Below are 27,792 nucleotides of genomic sequence, written 5' to 3' on the forward strand. Positions count from 1 at the left end.
TTACTAACCAATACTAACTTTTTGGTCAGATTAACAATTTGCTTTAAAACAATAAATCTTGAAGTATTTGATCTTGAAAACATCGTATTTGGAGTCATTTCTTTAATGACATTGTTGACTCCTACATATGTAGTTGTAATCTGATTTTAATTGGTCTAGAAATACGGATAGTTGTTCTGTTGCAGTGCTAAAAACAAGAACATACAAGTATTTCAATGTACCTTCTTTTTTCACCATTGTCTTGCATAATTAAGGACATAAAAATTCTAACTATTAGAGCAATAAACTATGAGGCTTAATAGCTCATTAAAAATCTTTCTTAAAAGTTCAGGACTTCTATCAAAACAGATTCCTCTGGTCCTATTGGTGGATTTCTTTCACTTGTAACAAGGAAAAAACATCTTATATATGTTTTGAAACCTGCTTTTAGGACAGCTTGAGCTGAGAATTCTGGGAAATATTCATTTGTCTGCAAGCAAATGTGAGTTCAGTGAATGCAGCTTGAATCAGAGCCCAATGACACAGCAGGTGCTGCTCTTTCAGCTCCTCTACAGCGATGCTGCTAACCTCAACATTTGAGTGAATCCAGATTAGAGAAGAGCCAGAACCGGATTCTAGTCGTGGAGTGTGACAGCTGTGAGGAGTCGCATGTTTGTACCCCGGCAGAGGCGCACGGCGGGATGCAGGCGTGCTTCCATGGGTGCATCCAGAGGCCTGGCTTTAAATAAACCCCCCCTCACCTCAGCGGCTCCTGTTGAGCGCAGCAGACGTTATGATGCAGCATCAGGGACCTGCTGTGCTCAGAGGAACCAGGAACCATCATCCCTCCCTAGAAAGCACAGCCTGCAGCCGGCTGACAGGATTCAGGCATTTTGGAGCAGGAAAAACGGGATTTATTTCTTTTAAGGAGCTGGACAACAGAAACAGAGAAGCTGCGCCCCCCCCCCCCTCCCTGAAATCCTTTCTGCTGCACCGATTCAGCCCAAAACTTAACATGACGCACGAGCCAGAAACTTTAAGCCATTCCATCTGGGGGGGGGTGGGGGTGGGGGGGGGGGTCGTGACAGGCTTCAGAACGGTGTGGAGGTGGAGATGAAGCTGCTCTCCATCCTTTGGTTTGTTTTAAGGCTCAATGTTGTCAGTAGTGAACTTCCTGCTTTTAATGAACCACTTCTTTTTTTTTGGGAGGGGGGGGGGGGGGGGGTTCCTCTCCTGGGATGAGGAGATCCCAGCAGGAGAATCTGAGGACGTTAGAACCCACAGAGACAACAAACATGTTTTCATAATCATCCTTTGATTAAATGAAACCCACAGATTTGCATTTATTCAAATGTGGGTCAATCTCAAACTGAGTTTGTTCAGAAAATCCTGCATTTTGTTTTTTCTGCTAAAAGGATGAAGGCATCATGAAGACTCCTCCTCCTCTTCAGCAGCAGCAGCAGTTCCTGCAGCTTTTTGGATGAGAGCAGCTGCAGGATGAGAGCAGCTGCAGGATGAGAGCAGCTGCAGGCCGGACGGCAGAAGAGCCTCAATGACAAGAAAATCTCAATTTATTCAGTTCAAAAAACAAAAAACGGATTCGTTTACATTCAAAGCAGAGAAAAAGCAGAAATTCAGAGGTTTCTTCTCAATATATAACTTTATTTAAAATATTGTTACATTTTTTTTAACTCTACACAACATCTTGAAAAGTTTGTCTGTTTTTCATTTTACATGAGGTTAGTTAAGCTTGAAGGATGATCTTAGAAAATCCCGTCTTTCTGCTCGGACCTCCTGCTGTGTTCAGGCAGACCGGCGCTTCAGTCGTTTCGCTGCTCGGGATCATTTCCTCCGAATCGTTTTCGCCTCTAAATCATTAAAACTCTCGATCTGGAGAAAACCAAGGAGTGCATTTTCTGTCAGAAGTACAAATTTTAAAAAACCGACGCGGCTGAACGCTCTGCAGCGTCCGTCTTCCTGAGAACGGACCATCAGAGCGCCCGGCGGTCGGTTCCTCGCGGCATCAGGAGCTGCAGAACCCCCCAGAACCCGGAGGTCCACGCCGGAGGGCGACCAGAACCGAGTCGGGGGCCTGCAGGGCGTCCCGCAGGGCGCCGCTCGGGCAGGACGGCTTCCTGTCTGTGCCTTCCTGCCGCCAGACGAAACCTATGTCGCCATAGCAACAGCAAACTTTTACAGCTTCAGGTTTGGATCCACAAACAGAAAACCGCTTTTCGCCCTGATTTCATCGTTACAGTTCAGGGGAGGATTCTGCCGGGTCAGAACCGCCGGGTCGGTCCACTGATGCCCCACAGCTTCAGACATGTGATCAGCTGCTGACGCCGCCTCTGTGTTCATCTGAACGTCTGATGTGACATTTAGTAAAACAAAAACAAAAGCTGAGCATAAGACGCCGCCCGGCGCCGACGAGACGAACCACGAAAAAACAGACGGCGAGCAGAAAGCGGCCTATTCACAGCAGCACGAGCCACGAGAACGAACGGCGGGAAAAAAAAACACACAACTTCCAGTACAGGACTTCAGGGAGTGAGTCAGAAACGGAGCGGCTCTGAGCCGACGTGGTGCTGCCACGGCAACCGTACCCCCCCTCCCAACGACGGGAGACCGCCGTGGAGAGCGGAGGACAGGCGAGGCTGAGCGCACATTCACACGGCCGCCGCTAAATCACAGAGGGGGGGGGGGCCTCATCAAGGTCGAACGGCTCCACTTCTTTAGTCTCTAAATGGACTCTTCCTTCGGCCGTCAAATGGAGACCCAATCAGACAACGCGGTGACGGCGTGTGGCGTGGAACGGATGGAGGACACGCATCACAGCAGCAGACACTGGGGGGCATGTATCTGTCTCAATCTGTCTGCTGTCTTCATTAACAGCACACCTGCGTGCTCAGAAGAAGCCCCGCCCACCACACAACCGTAAGGGGAAACTCCCGCCTGATGGCTGCTGTGAAACCGTGAAGCACAGCAGAGATTCAGAAAATGATAAGAAAAAAGATCAAGCAGCCCCCTTTGTGGAGAAGCCCCCCCCCCCCAGTGGTGAGCGGCCTCGCCACCCGTTAAGGCGTGAAGCTGCTCCCTAACAGCTGCAGAGGAACAAACGAGGAACACAAAAGACCACGACTAACACTGTTTCCATGGATGTGCAATAGGAGGCCTGCGCAGCTGCAGTCGCAGGGCTTGGCTGCTCGTGCAGCAGACGCCCCCCCTCCCCCGGCTTAATGGATAGGCTGCACGGGGGTGATACTTTAGGGTGAATTACAGGCCCCCGATGATCACTAGAAGAAGCAGGGAGAGGATTAGCTCCTCATCTCCCCTCAGTGGGGGCTGCTCCAGCGCTCTGCTGCCCCCTGCTGTCCGCTCTGGGAACTGCAGCTGGAGGCGTGATTCACGGCCGAGCGCAGCGATCTCCATGTAGAAGGAATAATATTAACGCTCGGCCTCGTTAACCTTTTGTCAGGAGGTTATCCGTCAGGAACGGGGACTTCAAAGCTTTGCTAAACTGCCGCCATAAAACATTTGCGGCGGACATAAATATCCCGACGCTCAGATTAATGGCAGACCGCCAACTCCGGTCGGACTCTGGAACCAGGTGACCAATGAAACATTAGTTCAAGCATTTACAATGCAATCCATTTAGTGTTTTGAAGGAGTCAATCTGCTGTAAGCTCTTCTATTAATTTATATCTTTGCAGGAACACGAATGTTAAACACACAAATAATCACAAATTCTTCCTCTGGAACATGGCAGCTTCCTGTGTTTCCTCACAGAAACACCCAGAAGCTCAGAGGCAGGAGACATTTTTTCCTTCTGTCGGTGCAGAAAAGGGCGGGACCTTGCCTCCTCCCTTCATCAGAAAACGCGAGGAATCTTCTGCAGCATCGCTTTCATCTCAGCTCAGTCCCCCGAAGCCCTGCAGCTGCTCCGGGTTTGTCCGCCGCACGTCGCCCTCGCCGTGAGGACGCCTCATGACGGTCGCTCTGACCAGCTCGTCCTGAGGAGCTGCTCAGCCAATCCCAGGACGGGAGCAGGAAGGAGAAGATGTGTGGAAGAATACTGAATGGATGCCGGCGTCCGCCGTTTAGGGGACGGCCTCGGCCTCTGGCTCCTGATGGGCGCTCTCTGGGGTGGCTATGATGATGCGAGTGGGCCGGTTCTAGTTCGTGTGACGGCGAAACGGCATTAGGACGTGGCGATCTCCCCCCCTAGGTGGCGCCATCCTTTCTGCTGCGTCTCCAAAGGAGGCAGATATTCTGAAACACAGGGGCGGTTGGGGGAAACAGAGGTGATCATGCTGCTCCTGGGGCGGCTGCGCGTTCCTGACTGCACAATGGCTCGGCTGCGTCGGTGCCTTTGCTGCGTCTCTGGATGTCAAACTCTCTCTGTCCTCCAGATGCCCCTCACTGCGCCTTCTTCCCCTGCAGCTGCTGCCCCCCATCCTTGTGATGACGGTGGAGGGTTTTGTTTTCGGCGTCTGCGTGTTTTTGCATTCATTCACGCGTTCCTTCAGGCAGAGACAAACCAACGCCTCCGCAGACGGATCTAACCGCCGCCTCTGAGATTTCCCACATCTTTGATTTAACTGTCATCCTGAACGCTCGGACTCCCCAGGTTCATCTGGGACGCATTTCTCAACGTTTTCAGGCTTGAATTAAGCGACTTTGACAGTTTAGGCTGACGCTCCATGAAAGATGCAGCGAATTGTTCTGGAGGAGCTGACAAAGTGACCCAAATGTCTAGTTTCTACCTTCATGCTTTAAGTTGGATTCTCAGATGAGGAAGAGGAGGATGATGCCTCTGTGCTCACAACCATTTCTAAAGCATCTTTAAATCTCTGTCTGTGTTTCTGTAAGGCTCCATTCTGAAATTCTACCCGGGTTCTGCGCTAATGTTCTGTGTTTGGGTGAAGGAAAATGACTCACCAGTGTTGCTGCAGTTTTTGTTGTCTTTGTCAGAAGCTTCGTCTTCAACCTGAAGGAATAGAAATACACCTGAGTGAACAAACGAAGACGCTCCTCTGGCGAAACGCCGCCTGCATCGGCGAGAGTCCCCTTGTTTTCCAAATAACCTGCAATAGGTTCCATCCACCGAGAGATATCCGTCTCAAAGTTTAGAGTCCAGGATTATGGAATGAAAACAAAGATCTGATCGCAAACAGAGACGGAAGTAGATTTGGCACACTTAACACAGAAGATTGATTGACAGGATCTGCAGCCAATCAGGACACAGAACACAAAGAGGTGGTCTTTGTCACAGCGAGGACGCGTCACGTGAGCCACAATATGGCGAGCGACAGCTGAAGAGTAGAGTATGGTCAGCAGTAGAGATGCACGATTTTTGGGTCACGGTTTGATGTTTGCATTCCAAAAAGACAAAGTAAAGGCTGAACATATGTACAGCCCACACGGCGGCGTGGACTTTAAACCACGACTAGATGTTGTTGCTGGCCCGTATTGGTCCAACCTAACCCTTCTTCCAGCTCCGTTCCACCAAGAATAAAGCACAGATCATCTATGTAGTAGCTTCCTTTGTTTACCACGGAACTCGCCGTTTCTTCCTCTACGGTGGTTTCCGGTATTTTAGAGAGTTCTGCGCATGTCAACATGATTTATTCTGACCCAAAGTGTGGCGAATGGAAACGTTTCTCTGTACACAGTTCAGTTCTGATCAGAGATAGAAACTATGTTTGGTGTTTTTGTCCGTTATGATTCTGATCTCCGGTATCGGAGGAAGAATGAGCCAAGTTTAGCCTGGCAGACACGGGCTTGTTGTAAAGCAGGAAAAGGTGCGGCCCTTACCTGCTTCCTCCACTTCCGCTCACAGAAGACGCGCTCAAAGCACTCGTGCATGTAGTTGAACTAGAGGGGAGCAGAGAAAAGCATTCAGGCCTCTTTTGTTCTGGTTAATAAAGCTTTAGTGGGATCTTATGGTTCCCATGACGGCTTTGAGGACTTTCACCCCCACACTTTGAATGACTGCAGCAGCTCTGGAGGAAAAAGCTTCCTTCCTCCTAAAAGAGTGTTAAATGGAGGATAAATCCAGGCACAAAAGTTACATTTGATAAGAATTTTGATGGTTTATCCGTGGAACTATAGGTTCACACCGACACGCATTCATGCAGCTTTTTCCACGCCTGGTTTTGCCCTTTGAGCCTTTCTGGCTGCAGGAAAATGACGGATCCCACACCCACTGGTGACGGACCTTTGGGCTTTGATCACACAGAGAAGGTTTTCCGTGTTGAGGCAGAAGACTCACGTATGGAGTGAAGATCTTCACCCAGCGAGGTTTCTTCTCTCCTCTGGCGTACTCGAAGCAGAACGCCATGCCCTCCTCGTCCGTGTCCCAGCGCTGCATCTCCGCCCACTCAAAGGCGATCACCTGGTTCTGGAAAAGCAAACACAGGTTTTTACCTTTACGTACAAATGATGCTCTGAAAAACGACCAATCGCCTTTTTAAAACCAGTTAAATATCGATTCATCCGTCTGAAACCGAAAACCGAGAGCTGCTTTCTTCTGGATGTCTACGATTGACTTCAAAGGATGTTTTGGATGCCCCGCCCCCCCCCAGCATTTACTGCCTTCGGTTGGCTGGTGTGAACTATTGCAGCATCGATTGCACTGCGGCTCGCTCACCTCCAGAGCGCCGTCCTCCGTGCACGCGTGCAGCTTGAAGTGGTGGATGCCGATGGCGGTGATGACGTGGCCCTTCCTCCGGGAGTCGCAGGCGCAGTGGGGGAAGACCACCTCGTTGTAGCCCTCGCACGTCCGCAGCAGGCTCAGATACTGAGGAGCGCAGAGACGCAGGCATGAACGCCACTGCCAGCCACATGAGCAGGAAACAACCATCAACCCGTAACTGCTGCATTCCTGCACGGTGACCTGTTGAATGTTGACTTAGAGAAGACTGGAAAGGAATATTTGATGTCTGCCTAATGGAATATAGCAAAGAAAGATTATTGTATGTGACACACTGCAGACATAGCGGCCCACATTTCTGATGTCTTTCTGTTCCACTGATGAAACCTTCTGGGTGTAAATGGGTCATTCCTGTCTCTTTTTCTGCACCGGTGTGGAGTCATGATGGACCTGGAAGTGATCAGACTGAAGGAGCCGAGGTTCCTCTTGCTAAAAACTAGGAGGAAAATCCTATTGGAGCTGTCCTGCCTGTGTGCTCCACACATCTGGACGGGACGCCGTACGCCACGCTCGATAAGACGAGACCACGGAGACACACGAGACCGATCCGTGTTGCTCTCGCTGGTTTCCGTCCCGCTGACGGTGGGATGTTTAGTAGCGAGGACAGCTGGAGCCCCAGAGTGCGGCTCGTTCTCGTGGAAAGCCAGGTGCATCGTTTTAAACACCTGAGGCCGTTAAAGCTACGAGTGAATATTAGGCGGCCTCACTTCCACGCATACGAGTGAATGCTGTAAAAAGTCCTGTTTAAATTCACCCGGCGGTCCCGATTGGGATGCATGGAAGGTCTACAGACGTCTCCCGTCTCCTGAACAGAGGCGGGTCTGTTTTACCCACCGTGGCCATCTTGTGCTGCTCTGCCAGTTTCTGCAGCTGGTAGGATTTGTCCTCTGTTTTTATGAATCCCTTCTTCACATCGTCCAGCGCCTGCACAGACAGAGGGTGGGGATGGGGGGGTCGGTTTGGCAGAAAAAAAAGAGACGCACAACAACACATAAAGGCTGAACCCACAGAAGTCGACCCCCCCCCCCCGCTGACAGAAGGAAAACATTTGATATGAAATCTCCAAGCTCCCCTTTTGAACAGAATTCACTATTTTATCAACGAAGATGTTAGCTTCTATTGCTGCAACTTCTGGACAGTCGTGTTTCTCTGCTGAGCATCGATAAAGTTTGATTCCATCTGGTATTTTGGCCCAAAAAAAGATCCAAACATGACATGTTTTCCGGTTCATACCAAAGGTTTGAATAACACTGAAGAATAACTGTATGACCTCTGATTTAGGTCTCTGCTGGGGATCAATAAAGCTTTATTCCATCACCAAATATCAAAGGGTTGACTAATACTGAAGAGGAATGGAATACGTTCAGACTTGAAGCTCAGGAGCTCCTGCTCTCCACTTTCACAGGCTGCTAAACAGCCTGGATGCTCATTTGAGGGAATTTTAATCAGAGCATTTTTCCTTTGTCTCCCTAAAATCATAAATCTGGAAGCTTTCAGCCACTTTTCCTGCAGTCAGCTTTACGTTTGAGGCAGACAGTTTAGCAGATCTGAATGAGTTAGAAGGAAGTGAAGGAGAGTTTCCGTTTCTGTTCAGAGGGCGAAGGGCAGGAAATGTAGGAGTTTCTCTCTACAGGAGGGAATTATAAGAGTCACACAGGAGAAAGAAACTGTTTCATTCGGTTTTTACTTTTTAAGTTATCATCCAGTTCATATTTATTGATGGAAGTTACAAAATACCATTAAAATAATCATCATTATTTAATTTATAATGAAAAAACTGGATAATTATTTGCACGATGCTTAGTAAAATTATGCTTATACTTATACTAACTTATACTTTTTATGATATTTTAAAATATATTTATTTTATTAGACTGTTTACGAGTGTTTTCTCACCCTTGGCTGGGGTGTTTGGGTTTTATCCTGACACCCCTGCCAATAGGAGGACAGGGCAGACGGCGCCTTCTGCTTTCTCTTTATTTTATTTATTTTCCACTGGTGTTTGTCTTAGTGTATTTTATTGCATTTGTTTTTGTTTTTATGTACAGCACCTTGAGCTGTCTTTCTTGTCATGAAAGGTGCTATATAAATAAAATGAATTTGAATTTAAAATGACGTACGCCTCTTTGAATTTACCTATTTATTTAAAAAAATCATTTAAAAAAAAGGTAAATGTGACAGATTGTGTGTGTAAAGAAGCATCAAATCTAAAGTATTTACCTGATGAAAACAATAGTGAAGTGCGAGGGGATTATCTCGGAGAAACTCCTCCTCTTGGACGCTGAACAGCCATTTCCGGAGCGCCAGGCAGGTCCCCGGAACCGCCGAGGTGTAATTCTGCACGTAGAGTTTGTGAGGGAACTCGTTGGGCGCCAGCTTCCTCACTGCCACGCAAAGACAGAAGCAGAATGAGGACGTGAGCCTCCAGAAGACTGACTGTTTAGAGCACTTTAGAGGATTTGACGCTTGATAAAAGCGGGTTTCATGGGCAGATAGAGCTGCGTCTTCCAGATTTACACGCAGAGACGATGCTCTGACCAAAGAAACCAAGAAGGGACTAGAAAGAGCTGCATTTCTAGAAGAAAATGTAGGGGAGGTGCTATGTTGCTGAAAGAAGATGAAACCTAAAGGGTAACAAATGGCAAAAATAAAACATGAAAGAAAGAAATGATCATAATTGACCATAAATAAAGTAGAAACAGCAAAATAACAAAAAATAAATTTTTGTGAAAAATGCCAGCGCCGGGAATCGAACCAGCGAGCTTCTGCACCAAGGATTCCCTATGGATTTAATGGAGGCAGAAATCCTGGAATATCTGGAAAAGTTGAAGGATTTGAAGGAGCAAACGTCAAAGCTGGAAAGAGATGAAAGAGCTGAACGTTTGAATTGTTGAACGGTTAAAATAGATGAAAAATTGTAGGAGTTAAGCGCCCAAACAAATGGTGGAAGATACTAGAATAAAGAAAGAGAAACAGGAAAATGATGGTTGAAGGACTTCTAGTATAACAATGGTTATTCATAGCATTTAACCAATGAGTGTTTTGGGAAAAATTCTAATGATCACTTATTATAACAAAGGTTTCCTCTTGTTGTTTACAGACGTTCAGCTGTGTGTTTTAATGAGGGATTTATCTATTTGAACTGAAGATCGGCCAGTTAACCTGCTAACTTAATAATGATATTTCAGAACGGAGGACGCTGAGAGCAGCGATCAGAGACGTGAAGCCGTCGTCTCCAGAAGAGCTGGAGCGACGCTGGAGACCGTCGGGACAAGAGCAAGAGGAGATTCAGAAGGTCTCCGTCAGTAGAAGGATGCAGTTCCTTTTTCAGTCATGTGATGAGTTAACCTCACAGGGGACTGTAGGGGGAGGAGGCGTCACATGACTCAGGAAATTTCCCTTAGACTTAAAATAGAAAAACAAAATATCCTACCGAAGGAATGGTTGATGACTTCAAAAAGGGCAAAGTAGCTCGCCATGACGCTGTCCATCCCAACCTTCAGCGTTAACGCCTGCAGAGCGACAACAAAGAGTTAGTCACTTCCAGAAACGATAATGATGCGTTCATGGAAACGGTGGCGCCGCAGCCGTGCACGCTCAAGACGACGCCAAAGGTCTCCAAACGGCACTTTCAATGAAGCCTGAAAGACGGACAAACGTCTTTGGGATTCTGCGTTTCTGTCCTTCAGGACAAGACGAAGAACTTCAGAAGCAGCTTTTCTTTTTCCAGGATCTTTACACAAAAACACACAAACTCAGAGGTTGTTGTTCACTGCAGCTCTTCTGACTGATTACAACAAACCTCTGATTCCTAAAAAAGGATCTCAGTTGGTTGATAATCTCTGTAATTATGAAGAAGCTTTTGCTTTTCTATAAATAAATGCTGAAGCTATGAGTTCCTCCTGCTGTTCGTCATGTTTAGATCATTAGATTTAAAAAAACCAAACAAATGTAGAACACAAAAATGATTTATTCGAGAGAGTTAGACTGGAATTTAGAAACCAGATATTTCTAAATTCATTAAACAACTGTCGTAATGGTGAGTTGGAAAAAACTGTGGAAAAATAGGAAACCAATCAGATGTTTAGAGGCTTTTAAAGAAGAATAAATCACAGTTAAAAAATGCCATCAAATATACTGTTGTTCCCTGATATTTTCTAGAGATAAAGAATATTTATTACTAGTAATCGCAAGAAAAATGATTACAATAAATTGGAAGAATCTCAAATCCCTAATAATTAAAGAATAGGAAAAATAATTTATGGAATAGAAAAACTGACTTCAAATGAAGGAAGATGTTTTTACTCAGGGAAGGAAAATGAAAAATATGTTTGCGTTTGTTTAATTTTCTCTCCACATTGTCTATTAAATATAGGTTTGAATAAAAACAAAAAATGAAAATATCAAAAGTTAATAATGAAAAACATAAAAAAGTTATTTAAAAAAACATTTGGTTTTGTTTGTAGCATCAGACTGGAGTCAAATTTCAAACAAAGTTTATGGTCTTCGTCTTTCTGTTCGGTCTCACCTGGTACACCTGGTCGGTCGTGCTGTTTTTACGGACTCGCACAGAAATGGTTGTTTTGTCCGGCAGCAGAATGCGCAGCTCCACGTCCGTCACGCCGTTGTAATTCTGAGCACAGAGGCGAAGCACAATGACAGCGGTTGTTTTTGTTAGGCGTGTTGGTCGTGGCGCCGTTACAGCTGAGCATAAATTAAAAGCAGCTTCTGCAGAAAAAGGCTTTTAAACGGTTGTGAGATGATTGTCGACCACTAAACAAAAGGGATAAATCATTAACACAAACATGGAACGTTCTAAAAAAGCAGGAACAATAAAATATGTTGGTTATTTTGTCTTTATTATATAGTTATGAGTTTGAACTCGTGTTGGTGTTTGCTATCTGTCATATTTTTATTCCTTTTTTCATTGTTTTGAAAGAAAATGGGACAGAAATAAGTTCTTCTTCTTTCTGTTCCACTGTTACAGCCCAAAAAAGTGAAGTTTGCATTATTTGGTTTTGTGGGATAAAAAAAAGCCTCAGAACTTCTGGAGACGCTTTGCTGTCATTTTTAAGGCGATATATAATCAGCTAAGAATAAGGACAGAATTCTTTGGGATTTCTGTAGATGATCAAAGACTTTTATCATTTTAGTTTCTGTTCTTTAACACAAAAAACAGCCTTTAATGTCAGAATGTCAATAAAAATAAATGACTTAAGACTTGAGCATTTTATACCAGTTATCCTAAAACCGATGCTTCTTAAAAAATACTCAACCGCTGCACAACATGCTGAAGAAACAATAACAGCTACACCCATCTAGATTATTTCTGTGTCCGTCCCGTCACGTGACGTGACAGGGTGGGGCCTCCAGCTCCCTCATATCTTTAACAAAGTAAGGTTCTTTAAAAAGAGTAACAATATCAATAACAATATCAACATCTTTTCAAAGGTAAACGCACAAAAACCCCAAAGCTTTAACAGGTCAGGGTGTGAAATCCCAGCGTACCTCGTCGGATTCAGAGAGAAACTCCTGCATGACGTCACTCTCACCGATGACCCGAACAGAACACACTAGAGACAAAGTAGAAGAAACGGCAGATAAATGACAGTAAACACTACGACTGAACTGCAAATCTCACTATCAACAGCATTATTTACATTCAACAGTGAGTAAAACTGTTTACCTTCAATAGACAGATTACAAAGGACAAAAAAACAACTAAAAGCATCAACCTAACTTTGTCTTCTTCTTAGCTAAACCTCAGCAGGTGAGGGATCCACATCAGCGTACCTCGCTCCAGGTATTCTTCCAGGCCTCTGCGGCGAGCATCCAGCTGCTGTTCAGAGAGGGTGAAGGGCCATTTACCAGGAAACTTGGGGAAGTTAAAGTTGGAGAATTCCCTCTTCAGGTTCTGGTGCAGGATGGCAAATTCCCGGTAGCGTTTTGAGCACAGCTGTCTGCCCGACATGTACACGTTGTACACCTGTGAGCACAGACAGAGGGTCCCGATTGCACACAGAGGAGCGTAAGGCGGTACCTGCTTTGGCGTCGAAAGGTCCGGTCACTCACCACAAACCTCTCCGAGTGCTGCTCCACATGCTTGTACGTGGGGATGGAGATGGGCACGGCCTGCTTGTCGCTGTAATCGTAGTTGGGCTGGATGTCCTCTCCGCCTTCCAGCCCCTCCGCCTCCTGAGGCGGGACAGACAGAACGGCCAGAACCAGCTCCTTTTCTCCGGCACGGATCAGGTCCACCACCTGTTTGTGGGTCGCACCTTCCACGCTGACCCCGTTACTGAGCACAGAAACGAAAGACATTTTCAGCAAACACAGCTTTTATACTACAGTGCAGCAAGCAGCGGACATGAAGATTTCCAAAAAGCTCCCATTGCTTTGCTTTAGCTAGATCGCATTCAAAACACTCTTTATTTACAGTCCTACAAATACTGCAGACCTCACAGCTCCAGGAGAATTGGTGAAAACACAGACGCATTAATGCATTTATCATCAAACTGAGATCCATTTCTGAATGTAGGTTTCCTCAGCATCATCTTTGTGTGAAGGGGACATGTTCTTATCTTCAAACACACAGGTGGACCACGTTTGGTCCTGAACGTCACCGGCCACCTTGGCTCTGATGACAGCAGATGGCTCCAGCATCAGGTGTCTGTTAATCCCCCATGAGAAGCAGTGGGACAAACACAGCAAATTCTAACAATATGCTGCCAGAAAACAAAGACAAGGGAGGAGGACTAAAAGAAACCCATGAATGGAGGGAAAACGGTGAAAGAAATACATTTTAAGATGAGATAAGCAGATCTGCAAACCACAAACATCCAGATCTGTCAGGAACCAATCAGCCGTGGAGGGAAAACGGTCACAGAGTGACCCGAGAACCGGAGCAGAGCACGGCTCATTAGAGGCGTTCAGACAAAACCGCCACTCTGAAGGACGTTCACTGTTTGTTGCATGTAAACTATGACTCGACGCGGAACGCTCTCGCCGCGTGGACGGCCTGACGTTCAGCCGGTTTACTAATAAACTGATGCATTCCAGCACAAACGACAAATCTATTTCCATCTTCTTTTGGCTCCTGTGCTTTTCACTTGTAAACACTCAAGTTTCCACAGATTAAGATCTCAGCATTTTAATGACTGTTTACACTAATCCTTAGATGTTCCTGGAAGTACAAAGTACATCAACTAGGTTTAAGAAAAAGAAAAGCATCAACGTCATCCAACATCTCCACGCTCAACTGCAAATGCAGACTTAGCTACTTTTCATATTTTTAAATATTATCCCATGTAAAATCAAAACTAAAATCAGAGTGGATTTCCTCTTTCCTACATTTCCAGGAAACATACCAAAGGAAGGACCTGTTGGATGAAACCAGAGGCTTTAAGTTAAAAATGCTGACAATGCTCCAGCTCAACCTGCTGGTTCCTGAAACATTTAGGAAAACATTCCAACTAGTTAATGAATCACATGATGAACTGGTGCTGTCATGTGACGGAGGACGTCCAAACAGACCGTCTGATGTCTCAGCAAGAGGAAGCAGCACCGAGGTTTCTCCGATTGTCTTCTGCTGAACGCCAAGTTTAGAAAAAGATCCTTTTTCTGTGCTTAAAAAAAAAGAAATGTTCGAATGACTGGTACCTTATGGTGTCAAAATGACAGGGATTTTAAAAAAAAAGGGCTTTAACAAACATTTAGCACTTTTCAACCCTTTTAGAGAGAATTTTGCAGTAATATTGAAGTTAAAAGCTATTTTTAAATCATAAGGATTGTGAACCTAAGGGAAATGTTGTATAAGAATACAATTCTATGATCTCTTGTTGTTTAATTTAGGACAAACAGAACTGATGACTGCAGTTAGAGACCTCAGAGTTTGGATCCAGAACCACAGAACAGCTTTCAGTTCCTGTTCAAAACAAAACCCTTTGACTCCTGCAGAGACAGACCTGATCCGAGGAGCATGGACGCCCCCTGCCCGTCTTCAGAGGGTCTGACCTCCGTGAGGACCGTCGGGTCACCTGAGCTGCTCGGGTCATGGGTTTTTAAAGGCGGTCGCCTGGCAGACAGACAGCAACAACCTGGACTGCTAGCTAGCTACAGCTAATCAACATGCAGAGGCTGTTGTGGAGCTTATGTAAGCTGGTTAGCTTTCTATTTCCCTCCCTCCACGTCAGACGTGACTTGAACCCCACGAGGAAACGCGGGGGGAAGAAAGTGGGTTTTCTTCGGCGAACCGACACATTTGTAGCAGCGAACAAAGCTGACGTTCAGACTGACAGCGGAGGCTAAATAACGAAACTAGGGAGCTAGCTAGCTAGCTTAGACAGCTAACCCTTCGAGTGAAAAAAAACCCGCGGTCTCTCACACTTCAAGGATCCGGTCCCCCTTCACAATCCCGGCTCGGTCCGCGGCGCCTCCCGGTAGCACCGCGCTGACGTGCTGGAGAGGAGCGTACAGCTCCCCGTTGATGCTCCGCAGCTGGCCCCCCTCGCTGACTTGACCGCGAACGTTGAAGCCGTAGCCAGACTCCGACTTGACAATCCTAACCATCCGCGGACCCGACGTTACCGTCGTGGCGGCGATGTGGCCCGCAGCGCGCGCCGACGAGCCGCCAACCGGACCGTTGCGGGACGGCTTTAGGAAAGCCGACCGAGATTCTTCGCCTCCGACGTCCGCCATCTTCTTCTCAGCAGGCGCGAGCCCCCGTCCTCCCGTCGGTGTTTTCGAGCGAAGTCAAAACAACGCTGCAGGTCTGTCCCCCTCCGACTCCGTGGGTGAAAACCTGCCCTCGTGACGTCACAGGAGACGTAAGTCACCGGGGGGCGTCACCGAAAGTCTGCCTCACTTTCTCTTCCGTTCACGCGCCTCCTTCTCAACCAATGGCTGCGCGGGAACTAAAAACACACAAGGAAACGGATTCTTTGTAAATATGGAGAAATGTCTAAAAATTATTAATATTTGAATAATTACCGAAATAAAACTCCTACAGAACCCAGAAATGACTACAGTTTTTATTTTTAATTAACAACCGAAAAGCTTCATTTGTTATTTAAATTCAGTGCAATAGCTAAAAATATAATATTGATGGTTCGTTTATGATTGAAACACAGCGAAGAAAGTTCAACATTAGCTACCAAACATTTGCCTCCTTATTTTATTTTATTTCAATTTTTCCTAAGACGAACAAAGAGAAATAAATTAAACGTAACCTTAAAAATAAGCTGTAAACCTAAAGAATGACAAATACAAATTATTTTCATTTTGTCCACATATCTGCTCCATTTTCTTTTTTATTTAAAACGATTAAGAAAATGGATTGAATTATTGATATAAAAAATTTAAAATGTTTGGCTTCATAAGGAAAAATCAGCTGTGCTTTATAAGAATAAATAGTTGGCTAAAATTAAATATTGAAGCTATAATATTATTTATTTTTTTACCCATTTTAATAGCTTTATGATGTCGTGATAAAGGCATGTTTGGAATTCTGTCAAACATAAAAAAACATTTGAGCAAAAATCAATACAGAGAAACACATGAAAGTTAATGGAAACTAACTCATCAGTCAATAAAATACAAAATCTCAGTGAAAGTATTTTCTCTGCCTTCTCCATAAAGACTTCTATTTTTGTTGCTTATTGTTTTTGTTCTTTTTTCATAGCTACAGTGGCTCAGGTGGTTGAGCGGGTCGTCCAATGACCGAAGGGTTGGCGGTTCGATCCCCGCTCCCACCAGCCAAAATGTCGTTGTATCCTTGGGCCAGACACTCCACCCTCCTTACCTCCAGTGTGGCTCCACTGGTGTGTGAATGTGCATGAATGATCCCGGTGATGGTCAGAGGGGCCGTAGGCGCCAAATGTCAGCCACGCCTCTGTCAGTCTGCCCCAGGGCAGCTGTGGCTACAACCATAGCTACCATCACCAAGTATGAATGAGGAGTGAATGAATAATGGACACACTGTAAGCGCTTTGAGAGTCTTGAAAAGCGCAGATAAATTTAATCCATTATTATTATTATTATTACATCTCTAAATAAGACTTTGCACAACGCAAACATGTTTTTTTTTTAGCTCGTATGTTTGTGAGACGGTGTGAAGCAAGCCACATAAATACATTCAAACTAAAAATGAATGAATTATTTGATATTTCAATGGGCTGTTCAGTGGTGCAGTGGTTAGCCTTACTCGCTGTTTGATTCCCAGCTGGGACCTTTCTGTGTGGAGTGTGCAGGTTCTCCCTGTGGAGGTGTGGATGTTCTCCGGGAACTCTCCGAAAACATGCGTCGCAGGTGAATCAGGAGTGTCCAAAGGTGTGCATGTGGTTGTGTGGCCCTGTGACAGACTGATGACCCATCCAGGGTGTACCCCGCCCTCCCACAACAGCAGCTGGGACAGACCCCCGTGGCCCAGTGACCCCCCCACAGGGATATTTGGTTAAGAAGATTGATTTTCACAAAATATAAATAAACAAAGATTTTGGTGGACATTATCACATTTTCTGTAAGTTTGGACCTAAACATTTCAAAGCTTCACGGTTCATAATAACAGCTCAGCTAAAGGAGGTTGGGGGTGCAATTCTCAGGTTTCACAGTTTTTGTGTGTTAAAAATACTTAACCTCACATTGAGTTTAATTTTGGGAAACCAGTCATTTTATTAAGGATTAAAAAGCTTCTGTGTGCATAAAATTAATGGAACGATTAGTAAAAATGCTTAAAAAAAGCAAAACGTTCTTTTACATGTTTGGAATCACTTTTGATCATTTTTCTGTATGTTTGTTTTAAAAATGTATTTTTTGTGATAACTGCAACAAAAACTCAGTCAAAGTGACTGTGTGCTATTTTTAACCAATACTGCCTTCTGTCATAGAAAGTGATGATGATTCATTAAAGAAATATCAGGAGGCTGCATGAATTATCATCAGAGGAGGGTCTGTGTTGCATTTGCTGACAAAGGAAAATCTGCAGCAGTTTCATAAAATCCCATCTTGATTTAAATATCCTGTCATTTTTTTGTGTGCAGTTGAAGACAACGCTTGCAAGGTTTCGAGCTGTGAACATTAGGAACAGCAGCTGTTGCTATGACAACCACGTCATCACGCCTTTCAGGAACCAAACTTTTATTTTTTGGCTTTGATCACAATGATTTTTTACTAATCTTCCCTCCACAGAGCGGCAGGCAGGCGGCTGTCGGCGCCTCTCCTACTTCCTGCCGGTGAAGAACTCGTGGCACATCTGGGTGAGGCAGCACACCAGCTTGACGAACTCGCTGAAATCCACGCTGTTGCTCTGGTTCGTGTCCAGGTCTCTGAAGATGCGGTCGATGGCTTCCTTGTCGTCGGATTTCTGCGGGGCGAGGGGGAGGGGACGTTCAAACGTTTGACGGTCGGGAACGGGTGGACTTTGGGGGAGGTCACTCACACAAACCATGTCTCCAAACTCCGTCTGCAGAAGCTCCTTCAGCTCCTCCTTACTCAGGGTGTTCTTGTCTCCCTCCCTGCCGGCATATTTGGAGAAGGAGGTGATGAGGAGAGCCATGGCCTTCTGGATGTCAGACATGGTGGAGGACATACCTAACAGAGCAGAAAGACATCAGACAACGCCTCCCCCCCCACCCCAACCCTATGATCCACAGCTGACTATGGATGGAAGAAATGACACCCAGAAAATCGGATTTCCTGACCCCAGGTAAAGGCTGGATTTGGCTCTGCGGATGAGTAATGTGGTGTGGACATCTCTGATTTTTGTTCCTACAATTTAGAGAGAAAAATAAATTGTCATTGTTAAAGTTTTAATTCATGAGTAGCATTTCTTTCTCTTTTGTCTTTGCGCATGTTTTCCTCTCAGTTTTCCACGGAGCTGCATAAAAATAACCCACAGATTTCCACCTGGGTCCTTCGACATGTGTTATTGGTCAGCTGGAAAACACAAGAGACTGTTTTTTAAAAGGGTGACGGGTTTTGGCTGTCGGTTCACTTGGGGAGTTGCTGCTAATTGGGTTTTCTTTGCCCCCACAGACTCCCTATAATATAACAGAGAAGGTAGCTGTGACTCGGTTTGTGTGGTTCCCTCCCCAGAGGATGGTTAGCAGTGGAAACTGTGACATCACAGCGCTGTAAACAAACTGCAGGAAGCAAAAAGACAAAAGCTGAAACCTCAGCGTTCCTGATTTCGCCTTAATCAATATTAGAAAGACATTTAAAGAGAGACCAAAAATAAAAGCATGAAATGAATTTATGTGCACTGAATTGGTGCCATCGGATCAACTTTAAGTATTTCCAAAACTGGACAAAAGTTTAACACACTCAAATTCTTCAATTTTAGTCATTTTAGACATAGTGAACAACTTCTCAGATAATTCAAATTGTTTTAGGACACTTCTCTGTAAAAAAAAAAAGTTTGATCAACAATTAAATATGCAAAGTAGTCAAATTACAGCAAAGTTTCATGCTAAATATAGAAATTCAAATGCACATTAATTTGGTTTTATTTTTACTCACCGATGCTGAGATACAAAGAAGAAAGGAGAGAAAATCAGTCAATGAAGCGCTGAAGTGACGGAGAGGCGGAGGTGTGGGATGCTTTATACATCACCACTCCCCGCATCCCTCCCCCTGACATTCGCCTCTCATCTCTAACCAATCCTCTCTTTGTTTTAGAAAACTCTAAAACCACAGATGGTTGGGCAAAACTTGTTTTACGGTTTGCATGTTTTCTTGTTTTTTTTTTTGTAGTCCACCATTTCATTTTAAAGTAGCATCTTTCTATTTAGGAATCTGCTTTCTAAGTTTATTGTGTGAAATGAATCCCTGTTAGTAGAGATACACAGCTGCTCTGTTTTTCTGAGCCCACTTTTCTTAAAGCCCACAGTTCACTTTAGCAAGAATCTGTGCACAAACAGAGTCTTTTGCTCTGTTTGTGCACAGATTTCTGCTCCCCATTGAAAGAAATGGGGTTTTAAGGACAAGCAAGCCAAAGGAGACCCAGACAAGTCTCCACTGAGCATTTTTGGCTGTAGCTGTAAACACTGAAATGGATTTTTTAAGTTGTTCAGAAAGAAAAGACTGAGCACACTGACTCCCTGTCCCCTCATTGTTCTGCTCTCCAATGGTTCCACTCTTCCTCTCAGTGTGGTTGCAAAGCTGAGACTCAGTCATGACCCAAAAGCTGAAGACCCAGCTGTCAGGAGGCGGAGCTTTGTCTCACTCTCTGGTCACTGGCAGGGACCACCTCCAAAATTCTGGATGGACTACACCTCCCAGCTACCCCAGCGCGCAGTTTCTGGATACTGACTCTCAAATCACTCACAGTCCACCGAAGCACTGCATTGAACCTCACTCAGTGGGAAGTATTGTTGATGTCACTCTGCCTGCATTTCTGAGCGTTGGATAGTGTAGATCTAAATAAATCTAAATTATATCTGCGCTTTAGTCTATGATATCTGTGTTTTTTTTAAACGTTATTATTCGAAACAAATAGAACAAATATGCATGACAACAACAATAGTCATAACAATAAAAATGCCAGGGGATGGTACATGTATTGCAAAATAAATATTACAAAAACAGATTACTATGCTTTGAAAATGTTCAAAGACAGACAGTTTTCATAAATACGTATGTCTTTTTTGTTTAAGCAATTAGAAAGTGTCCAAATAAGATTCCAATTCTTTAATTATTACAGGGAAAATAGTTGTGATGAAGAAAATTTTGATTTGTGAATATGAAACTTACTAAATATTATAATTAGATTAAATGCCAATTTTATGTTTGATTTTATTTATTTTCATGTAGGCCAAATATGATATATTCAAATTTCATCTGAAGTTGTGATGCTAATTTGTGATTTATAAATGATATCTACTGTGTTTAAAATCAAAACAAATACTTCCTGGGCTTCATTTAACGACACTAATTGTGAGAAATCAAACCTGTGTGGGAAATATTTTTGTCATTCATCTCCCATAGTCCTGACTCCTGTCTGTCATCATTTCAGAGGGATTTCTAAGCAAACCTCAGTCTGTATTTCATGCAGCTGCATTTGAATAAAACAAATCTGACATCAAATTCTTCTGCACTCAGTTGCTCTCTTGTGTCATCTAGTGGTAGAAGAGGGTATTACAGAGAAGCACTGACAGATTCAACACATTTAAGGTTTACTGACAAATCCTTTAGTTAAACGTGTTCATATAAAATCAGAAATCGTGAAAAATGTTAGTAATATTGCAAGTTAAATATTGGTCTAGTTTGTTTGAGTGACACCATCATTAATGCTGTATTTGTAAATTCTTGAACGTTTTTTGTAGAATAAAAAATATGTAAATTTGTGTTTATGCTCATAACTATTTCATTGCCCCTGTATTTATTTTTGTGAATGAATTGTTTGTCTTTTTTATAGTAAGACTATAAATGTATAAATGTCTGTTTCACTTCAAAAGTCAAAATGTAAAAAGTTTTGTTGAATTTGTTTAGCAGACTTTTTTTGGGCTTCTTCATTTGGAATAATTGTCTTGATTTGTTGTTGGACTTCTTCAACCAAACATTATTTTACTGTAAAATGTTTTCATTGGTGCAACAAAGTGGGGATGCGTTAAGACCGTATAGTTTGGAGGTTTGTTAGATCAGTTTAATCCCAGGTGTGGCAGGAATGAGTGAATATTTGTGAACTCTGAGCTCACGCCCCCCCACCTCAGCAAAATATATGGTAAAACTGAGTGTAGGATGATGATTTGAGGCAAAAGTCTCAGTTTCTTCATACAATCAAGGATCTCTACGGTGGTGAGTTGTGCGGCTCACTCATCCTAAAACAAACAAACAGCAGGAAAGTTGGAAAAATGAACTCAGCTGTGTGGGATGTGGGTGTGAACCTCTGCAGTCACACACACAGTCAGAGCCCCGTAACCTAGCAACCACAGTGTTTGCCCTGTAACCACGAACAATGATCAACCGAGATCTGGCCCCCGCCCATAAATGTGTGCACAGAGCTCAGCGAGCGTGCAGACGTTAACCCCTGGGTTTAGTTTTTCCGGCATTCGGTGACCCGCCGCGGGTGGCATGAGTTGCTATGGAATAAGCTGAGCTGGTTGTTTCTTCTCCTTTTGCTTGGATTTCACCAAATCCAGCAAATAACGGATGTTGTGAGAAAATGGAAGGGCTGATCTCCATGTGACTCAGGCCCTCCACATTCTTGCAGTGGGCTGCGACACAGAAGCACATTTCACCGCGTTGCCCAATCTCAGTGTTCCTGAACGCTCCACAAAGCTGAGAGTTTCAACATCAGCTGAGTCAGTCAGCAGATTCCTCAGGGAAATGATAAACAGGACTTTATGGAAGGGAGGGGGCAAGGTTTACCTGCCCTGTCCTCTTTAAAGAGACGCAGTCTCCTGGTCTCAGCTGCAGCTTTAACCAACAGCACATACACACAGACACACACAACAGCTGACAGTCCAGTTTCTTTAATGGATAAAACAATCTTTACAACAAAAATTGAAATGCTTTTGGGTTTCTTCCCATTGTTCTTCACTTCTTCCCTCGCTTCTTCATCTCCATCTGGTAACATTGCTCACAGGCGACCGACAGTCCAACAACCAAAGACACAAACTCCTCAAAGTCCACTTGGCCGTCCCCGTTGGCGTCCAGGTCCTTCATGATCTTGTCTACGGCGGCGGGGTCCTTCTGAGCCTGCAAGAGGTAAAGGAGGGTCAGCCCACAATCCAACCCACAGATTCAGCCCTCTCCTCGCCGGTTTCTGCACCTTGAGGAAGTTGGAGAGCTCGTTCTCCATCAGCTCCCGGAGCTCCCGCCGGTTGAGCTGGTTGTCTTTGGCGTAGCGGTGGAAGACCTTGATGAGGGACTCCATGGCGTTCTCCAGTTCTGAAGGCATGATGCTGGAACGTTCTGAGACTTGAAAAGAGCAGCAGGAAGCGTTGAACATTTTCATCATTTGCTGAGCCATCAAAAAAAGGTTTAAGGAAACTTATGGGGTTTTTTAAGGGGAAAATCTGATTCAAATTTGAGAACATTAACAAAAATAGAATGGCATGGATAGCAATAGAAGGGATATAAAGAAGTAAAAAGTCTGTATGCCACTGTAATCACAGTAATCTTTCTGTAAAAGCATCCAGATGCTTGTTTGTCTTTTGAGGACTGTTTGAAGCCCAGAATGAGAGGGGACAGAAGAAAAGCCCAACACATGTGAAAACATGCCCACAGTCCAACCACACCCTTCCTCACACTCCCTATAGAGGAACCACACAGCAAAGATGCAAAATGTCACAGAAATGGGAAAAAGTGCCACATCGTCTGACGGTTTCCCAACGAACTGCTAAAGTCTGCAGAAATCTGCTGTCAAAAAAGGAAAGTTGTGAAAAAGTTGAATCGTTGACAAGGAAGTCTCAACTAGAAAAGCCCACCACAGATCTAGATCACACAGATCCCTCCTCAAGAACATTCAGGCCGATGGAGCGACAGAAAATCATGAACAACTGGAGACGGAGCAGAACCGTTAGATCTTACCTCACAGGGCAGAGCAGAAGCAGAAGTGCACTGAGGAGGAGTTGAGGAGCAGCAGGAGCAGCAGCAGCTTTATAGGGAGGCGCCGCCCTGACCGCCGCACAGTGACTCACTCAGACTCCACAGGATTGGAGGAAAGCCTCTGGTCACAGAGAGGTCTGACAGTCTTCAAAATAAAAGCAGAAAACTGACTTTTTAAGTCAGACTACAGTTTCCCATCTTTTACTAGAAACACACAGGAACTTCATCTGGACATCAATTTAATGTTAATAAACACAGAATAACTATGACTTTAAAAACACGTATGTCAGCTTCACGGCAGTGAATCATAGAATATATGGAATATCTGCTATCAAACCGCAGACCAACAACACACCCTGGACCGTAAGCAGAAGGAAAGTCCAAACTTCCATTGAATTGTCTGCCTAGATTGATGGCGCCCTCTAGTGGAAACACATCTGTCCATCATGTCTGCTGGAGCGTCCGGCAGGGAACACAGACGCAGATTTGATGAAGGTAAATGAACTTCTTCTCTCCTTTCTGCATCTGTCAGGTCAAGTACTGAGTTTATGGAAATATTTCAATGTAAAAACAGGAAATCCACATCGTTTTTCCGTCTGATTCATAAATGTCTGCAGTGTCGGACCGTCAGTCAGTACTTTAATGACTAAATGAGGCAATGACCAAAGGGTACTTTTTAAACATGGTGGCAATGACAAAGAGAGGATCTATCGATCTAAACCCTACATGTAGAAACAGTTCATCAAGGTGTTCTCTTGTGAATAAATGTGTGTTTGAAGAACGTGTATTGTGTGTGTTTGTGAGCTTCAGCAGGTCGTGTCCATGTGACTCCTGCTGCTGTGGAAACCTTTCAGCAAGCAGGACTCTGGGTTTGGTGAACGGTAAAAGGCGTAGACTGATATAGTGCTTTTTTATCTTCCTCGAAGGCCCAAAGCGCTTTACAGTCACACACAAACATTCACAAACTGGTGGCGGCTCCGCTGCCGAAAGTTGGCGCCAACCTTCCACCATGAGGCAAGGTGGGGTTCGGTTTCTTGTCCAAGGACCGCCCTACCCCTGCACCACAGCCGCCCCATTTGGTTTGGTCTGGAACCGTTAAATAAAATATAAAATAAATAAAGCTCAGACACAAAAGGGATTTGTACAAATATACAATCTGTTTGTCTGAAGATCTATAAATCCCTGCAACACGGATATCACAAACCAAAGCAGGTTTCCATGGAGACTGGAAGGACCCAACAGCTGAAGCAAAAGGCTGGAGAGCAGAGTGGATCTAGAAATCTTTATTTAGCTTGTAGGTTGTATGCTGGGATTAGATCCAAAAAATCTAGAGATGCTTTATCTTTTTAGTATTTAGTTATTTGTTAGTTAGTTGATTATTAATGTTTGACATATTTATTTATTTAGACTGTTTTATTTGAATTAGTTTTTGTAATTGTGGTAAGTCTGCGTCTTAAAAAATATATTTTTAAATTTCTGGTTTCTGGTTTCTGGTGCTGGTTCGGTGGATGTGGTCCAAGGAACGTGTCCCGGTCTCTGTTAGGCACAGGAAGTCCAAACACTCCAACGTGAGGGTGTCGTTGGAACCAAACTGAAATGATTGCGTAATTAGCGGCGCAAACCGGAGCGTGCTCAAGCCCCGTGGTTTCCGCCACAGAGGTCGTCGGTTTGGCGTGCTCACCCCTCACAGGCGGGAGTCTTCAGCTCCTCACACCGATGACGGGAGTCCGCCAGCAGATCAGGAAGGACGGAACCGCCTAAAGTCACCGAGCTTAGCCCGGAGGTTCCAGTATAACGACTCGGACGGGCCTTGGGAGCACGGAAAGAGAGAAACTTTTGGAGAAAAGGTGCGTTTCCGACCACCGAGATGTCGTCCGGCAGCCCGGAAGGACCGGTTCAGTTGGGCGGGAAGCTCTCAGTCGGTTTCCTCTGAAGTTCTTTTCAGCCTCATGAGAAGATGATCATGAAGATGAAGATTAAAAAAACACCAATTAGGTCATTCTCACGTGACCACAAGGACTGACGTCACCACACATGTTGTCAGTCACGTGAGGTGAAGGACAGACAAGCAGTGATGTCACCAGAGGGCGTGACAGTCAAATGATGTCATCTCCAGACACCTACAGTAAAATGATGTCATAATGATGTCATAATGATGTCATGATGATGTCATATCAGAGGAATTAAAATGATTAAAATGACATCATTTAGCATCATTTGAAATCATTTAACATCATTTGACATCCAGTTACTTCCTCTCCAAAGTTTCTAAATACTCCATCTTTCTGAGTCTTGCAGCATTTTAAAGATCTAAAGAGAGATTTCCAAGCATTTACAGAAACTCGTGTTTCCAAAAACGTTCAAGCCTTCAGCTCTTTCACAAATTCACTTCAATCCAGAACCAGCCATGTTCCACAACAATGTGTTTAAAGGTCTTGGAGCTACCAGCTCTTCAACTGAATCCCTCTGGGATTCGGACAGCCAGACGCTCGACCACTCCAGAGAGCAGGAGCAGGGATTCAAAGGATTCACTCAGAGAGCAAAGGTAAGTGTTTGGAAATGGTTCAAACGCGGAAATAAAACCCCCAGGGATCAGATAACCTGGGAGGACCTGTACAAGGACAAACAGCAGGAACTGGATTATTTTGTGGAGCAGAACAATTCTCTCCGGACAGCTCTCCAAAACCTGCAGATGCTCCTTAAGGAAGCTGAGAAGCTGAGAAACGATTCCATCTCAGCCGACCTCACTGACAGAGCTCTGAACTTCACGTATCTGACACGTGAGGCTGAAGGAGTTCAGGAAGATCAGCCTGGATTTCAAGCAGAAAGTCAACACCAACACGATCAAACCAGCATCTTGGACTTAGAGCTGCAAAATGAGGAAATGGTCCAGGAACTTGAAAAGCTTCAGGACAAACTTCTTGTTTTGTCGGACAGAAAAGCCAAGTATGACCCTGCAGGAGACCACCTCAAAGCTGCCCAGGACCAGAACTCAGTCCTCAAAGAAAAGCTTCTGCAACTTCAATCAAAGATCCAACAAGAGGAAGCTCTGCTGATGATGACTCCGGACATTTCTCCTGAGGATCTGCAGGAAGAATACCGAGATCAGATCCAGGCCTTAGAGCAGGAAAATGCAGTTCTCCAGAAGGACTTGGAAGATCTCAAGAAGAAACGCAGTAAAGAAGCAGCAATGAGGATTGATTTGATATGCATTGAAGCCCAAAAAAGCCACTTGGAGGACCAATGCCAGCACATCCGGGAGGTCATTCAGATCCACAGTGAACAGCAGGATGGAGAACTCGTCTATCCTGAACAGATCCAGGAGTTGAAATGTCAAATAAATTCCCTTGAAAAAGAAAAGGAAGACCTTCTGGAAGAACAAAGGAAGGTGGAAAATGCAGAATCAGACATTAAAATGCTGCTAAAAGAATTCCATCAGGTGGTAAAAAATGTAGATGAATTGAAAAAGGAAAACTGCCACCTGAAATGGGAATTCATGGAGATGAACGTGGATTTCTTTGAGAGACAACGAATACCGGCCAAGCTTGAAGCTTCTAGAAAAGAACAGGAGTCTTTGAGGAAGGAGAATGCAGTTCTGGCTGAGCAGGTTTCAGAATGCAGATCCAAGATCCACCAGCAGACATCTGTTCAGAACCAGCCTCAGAGTCCTGCTAGAAACCGGCCAAGTCTGATCCCCAGACCCGTGTCTGTGAGAAAACCAGAACCAAAGCAGGTTTCCATGGGTACTGGAAGGACCCAACAGCCTCAGAGTCCTGCTAGAAACCGGCCAAGTCTGAGACCCAGACCCGTGTCTGTGAAGACCCCGGAACCAAAGCAGGTTTCCATGGATACTGGAAGGACCCAACAGCCTCAGAGTCTTGCTAGAAACCGGCAGAGTCTGAGACCCAAACCCGTGACTGTGAGAAACCCAAAAGGAAAGCAGGTTTCCATGGGTACTGGAAGGACCCAACAGCCTCAGAGTTCTGCTAGAAACCAGCCAAGTCTGAGACCCAGACCCGTGTCTGTGAAAAGGTCTGAACTACCAAAAAAGGTTTCCAAGGGTCCTAAAAAGACCCAACCTAAGAAACAACAGAGCCTCAGAGAGCTAGAAAGAGGCTGGAGAACGTAGTGGATCTAGAAATCTTTATTTAGCTTGTAGGATGTTTGCTGGGATTAGATCCAGAAAATCTAGTGATTCTTTGTCTTTTTAGTTTTTAGTTATTTATTTTTTAGTTGATTATTAATGTATTGATAAGTTTATTTATTTAGATTGTTGTGTTTTCATTAGTGTTTGTAATTGTGGTAGGCCTGTATCTTAAAAATTATATTTTTCAATTTCAATCTTAAAGCAATAATAATAGGAAAATAAAAGTCTGGAAATCTGTTCAAATGTGTTCATGTGACTCTTCTAAATCATAACTGGGGTTTTAATGATGTTATATTTTTCATCATAGACTGTAAATGTTTTTAAAAAACTGACTTAAGGTTGTAAAGAAGTTCAGAAAAGATGGGTTTGGAGTTTAGGGTTAGTATAGTTATAGTTCAAATGTCTAGTT

The 27,792-nt window shown here is 44.4% G+C and overlaps 3 protein-coding genes across 7 annotated transcripts; all 3 read right to left on the minus strand.

Moving 5' to 3' along the window:
• Positions 1 to 1,620: 1,620 nt before the first annotated feature.
• snx27a (sorting nexin 27a) lies at positions 1,621 to 15,561 on the minus strand. Of its 2 annotated transcripts, none has more exons than XM_004073703.5 (13): positions 15,075 to 15,561; positions 12,764 to 12,989; positions 12,485 to 12,677; positions 12,200 to 12,264; positions 11,220 to 11,324; positions 10,125 to 10,203; positions 8,912 to 9,075; positions 7,526 to 7,615; positions 6,629 to 6,778; positions 6,251 to 6,379; positions 5,794 to 5,853; positions 4,918 to 4,966; positions 1,621 to 4,248 (listed from the first exon to the last, which is right to left on the minus strand). In XM_004073703.5, the coding sequence occupies exons 1-13, from the start codon at positions 15,386 to 15,388 to the stop codon at positions 4,178 to 4,180; spliced, it is 1,695 nt and encodes a 564-aa protein (XP_004073751.1). In that variant the 5' UTR covers positions 15,389 to 15,561; the 3' UTR covers positions 1,621 to 4,177. The 2 variants fall into 2 exon arrangements, with proteins under 2 accessions (XP_004073751.1, XP_078811264.1); XM_078955138.1 differs by having other exon boundaries at positions 1,621 to 1,869; positions 15,075 to 15,521.
• Positions 15,562 to 17,807: 2,246 nt separating this feature from the next.
• Positions 17,808 to 20,110, minus strand: LOC101155941 (ictacalcin). Of its 4 annotated transcripts, none has more exons than XM_078955139.1 (4): positions 20,013 to 20,110; positions 18,388 to 18,454; positions 18,126 to 18,277; positions 17,808 to 18,050 (listed from the first exon to the last, which is right to left on the minus strand). In XM_078955139.1, exons 2-4 carry the CDS (start codon positions 18,437 to 18,439, stop codon positions 17,907 to 17,909), a joined length of 348 nt encoding a protein of 115 aa, XP_078811265.1. In that variant the 5' UTR covers positions 18,440 to 18,454; positions 20,013 to 20,110; the 3' UTR covers positions 17,808 to 17,906. The 4 variants fall into 4 exon arrangements, with proteins under 4 accessions (XP_078811265.1, XP_020562589.1, XP_004073748.1 ...); XM_020706930.3 differs by lacking the exon at positions 20,013 to 20,110 and adding an exon at positions 19,205 to 19,343 and having other exon boundaries at positions 18,132 to 18,277; XM_004073700.5 differs by lacking the exon at positions 20,013 to 20,110 and adding an exon at positions 19,205 to 19,343.
• A 2,032-nt stretch (positions 20,111 to 22,142) lies between these two features.
• Positions 22,143 to 23,376, minus strand: s100a10a (S100 calcium binding protein A10a). The gene is made up of 3 exons (XM_004073699.5): positions 23,219 to 23,376; positions 22,458 to 22,606; positions 22,143 to 22,384 (listed from the first exon to the last, which is right to left on the minus strand). The coding sequence occupies exons 2-3, from the start codon at positions 22,584 to 22,586 to the stop codon at positions 22,223 to 22,225; spliced, it is 291 nt and encodes a 96-aa protein (XP_004073747.1). The 5' UTR covers positions 22,587 to 22,606; positions 23,219 to 23,376; the 3' UTR covers positions 22,143 to 22,222.
• Between the last annotated feature and the right edge of the window lie 4,416 nt (positions 23,377 to 27,792).

This window comes from Oryzias latipes, chromosome 11, assembly GCF_053564925.1.
Source record: "Oryzias latipes strain Hd-rR chromosome 11, Olatipes_Hd-rR_3.1".
Lineage (NCBI taxonomy): Eukaryota > Metazoa > Chordata > Actinopteri > Beloniformes > Adrianichthyidae > Oryzias > Oryzias latipes.

What these genes read in the sequence shown, in the direction of transcription:
- snx27a (XM_004073703.5), bottom strand. Translation starts at nt 15,388, where the DNA reads ATGGCGGACGTCGGAGGCGAAGAATCTCGGTCGGCTTTCCTAAAGCCG. An exon ending in TGAAGATCTTCACTCCATAC is followed by an intron (nt 5,854 to 6,250) that starts GTGAGTCTTCTG and finishes GCTCCCCTCTAG; the next exon opens with TTCAACTACATGCACGAGTG. An exon ending in CAAAAACTGCAGCAACACTG is followed by an intron (nt 4,249 to 4,917) that starts GTGAGTCATTTT and finishes CCTGTGTTTCAG; the next exon opens with AATATCTGCCTCCTTTGGAG.
- LOC101155941 (XM_078955139.1), bottom strand. Translation starts at nt 18,439, where the DNA reads ATGTCCACACCACATTACTCATCCGCAGAGCCAAATCCAGCCTTTACC. An exon ending in AAATCCAGCCTTTACCTGGG is followed by an intron (nt 18,278 to 18,387) that starts GTCAGGAAATCC and finishes CTGCTCTGTTAG; the next exon opens with GTATGTCCTCCACCATGTCT. An exon ending in AGTTTGGAGACATGGTTTGT is followed by an intron (nt 18,051 to 18,125) that starts GTGAGTGACCTC and finishes CTCGCCCCGCAG; the next exon opens with AAATCCGACGACAAGGAAGC.
- s100a10a (XM_004073699.5), bottom strand. Translation starts at nt 22,586, where the DNA reads ATGCCTTCAGAACTGGAGAACGCCATGGAGTCCCTCATCAAGGTCTTC. An exon ending in AGCTCTCCAACTTCCTCAAG is followed by an intron (nt 22,385 to 22,457) that starts GTGCAGAAACCG and finishes TACCTCTTGCAG; the next exon opens with GCTCAGAAGGACCCCGCCGC.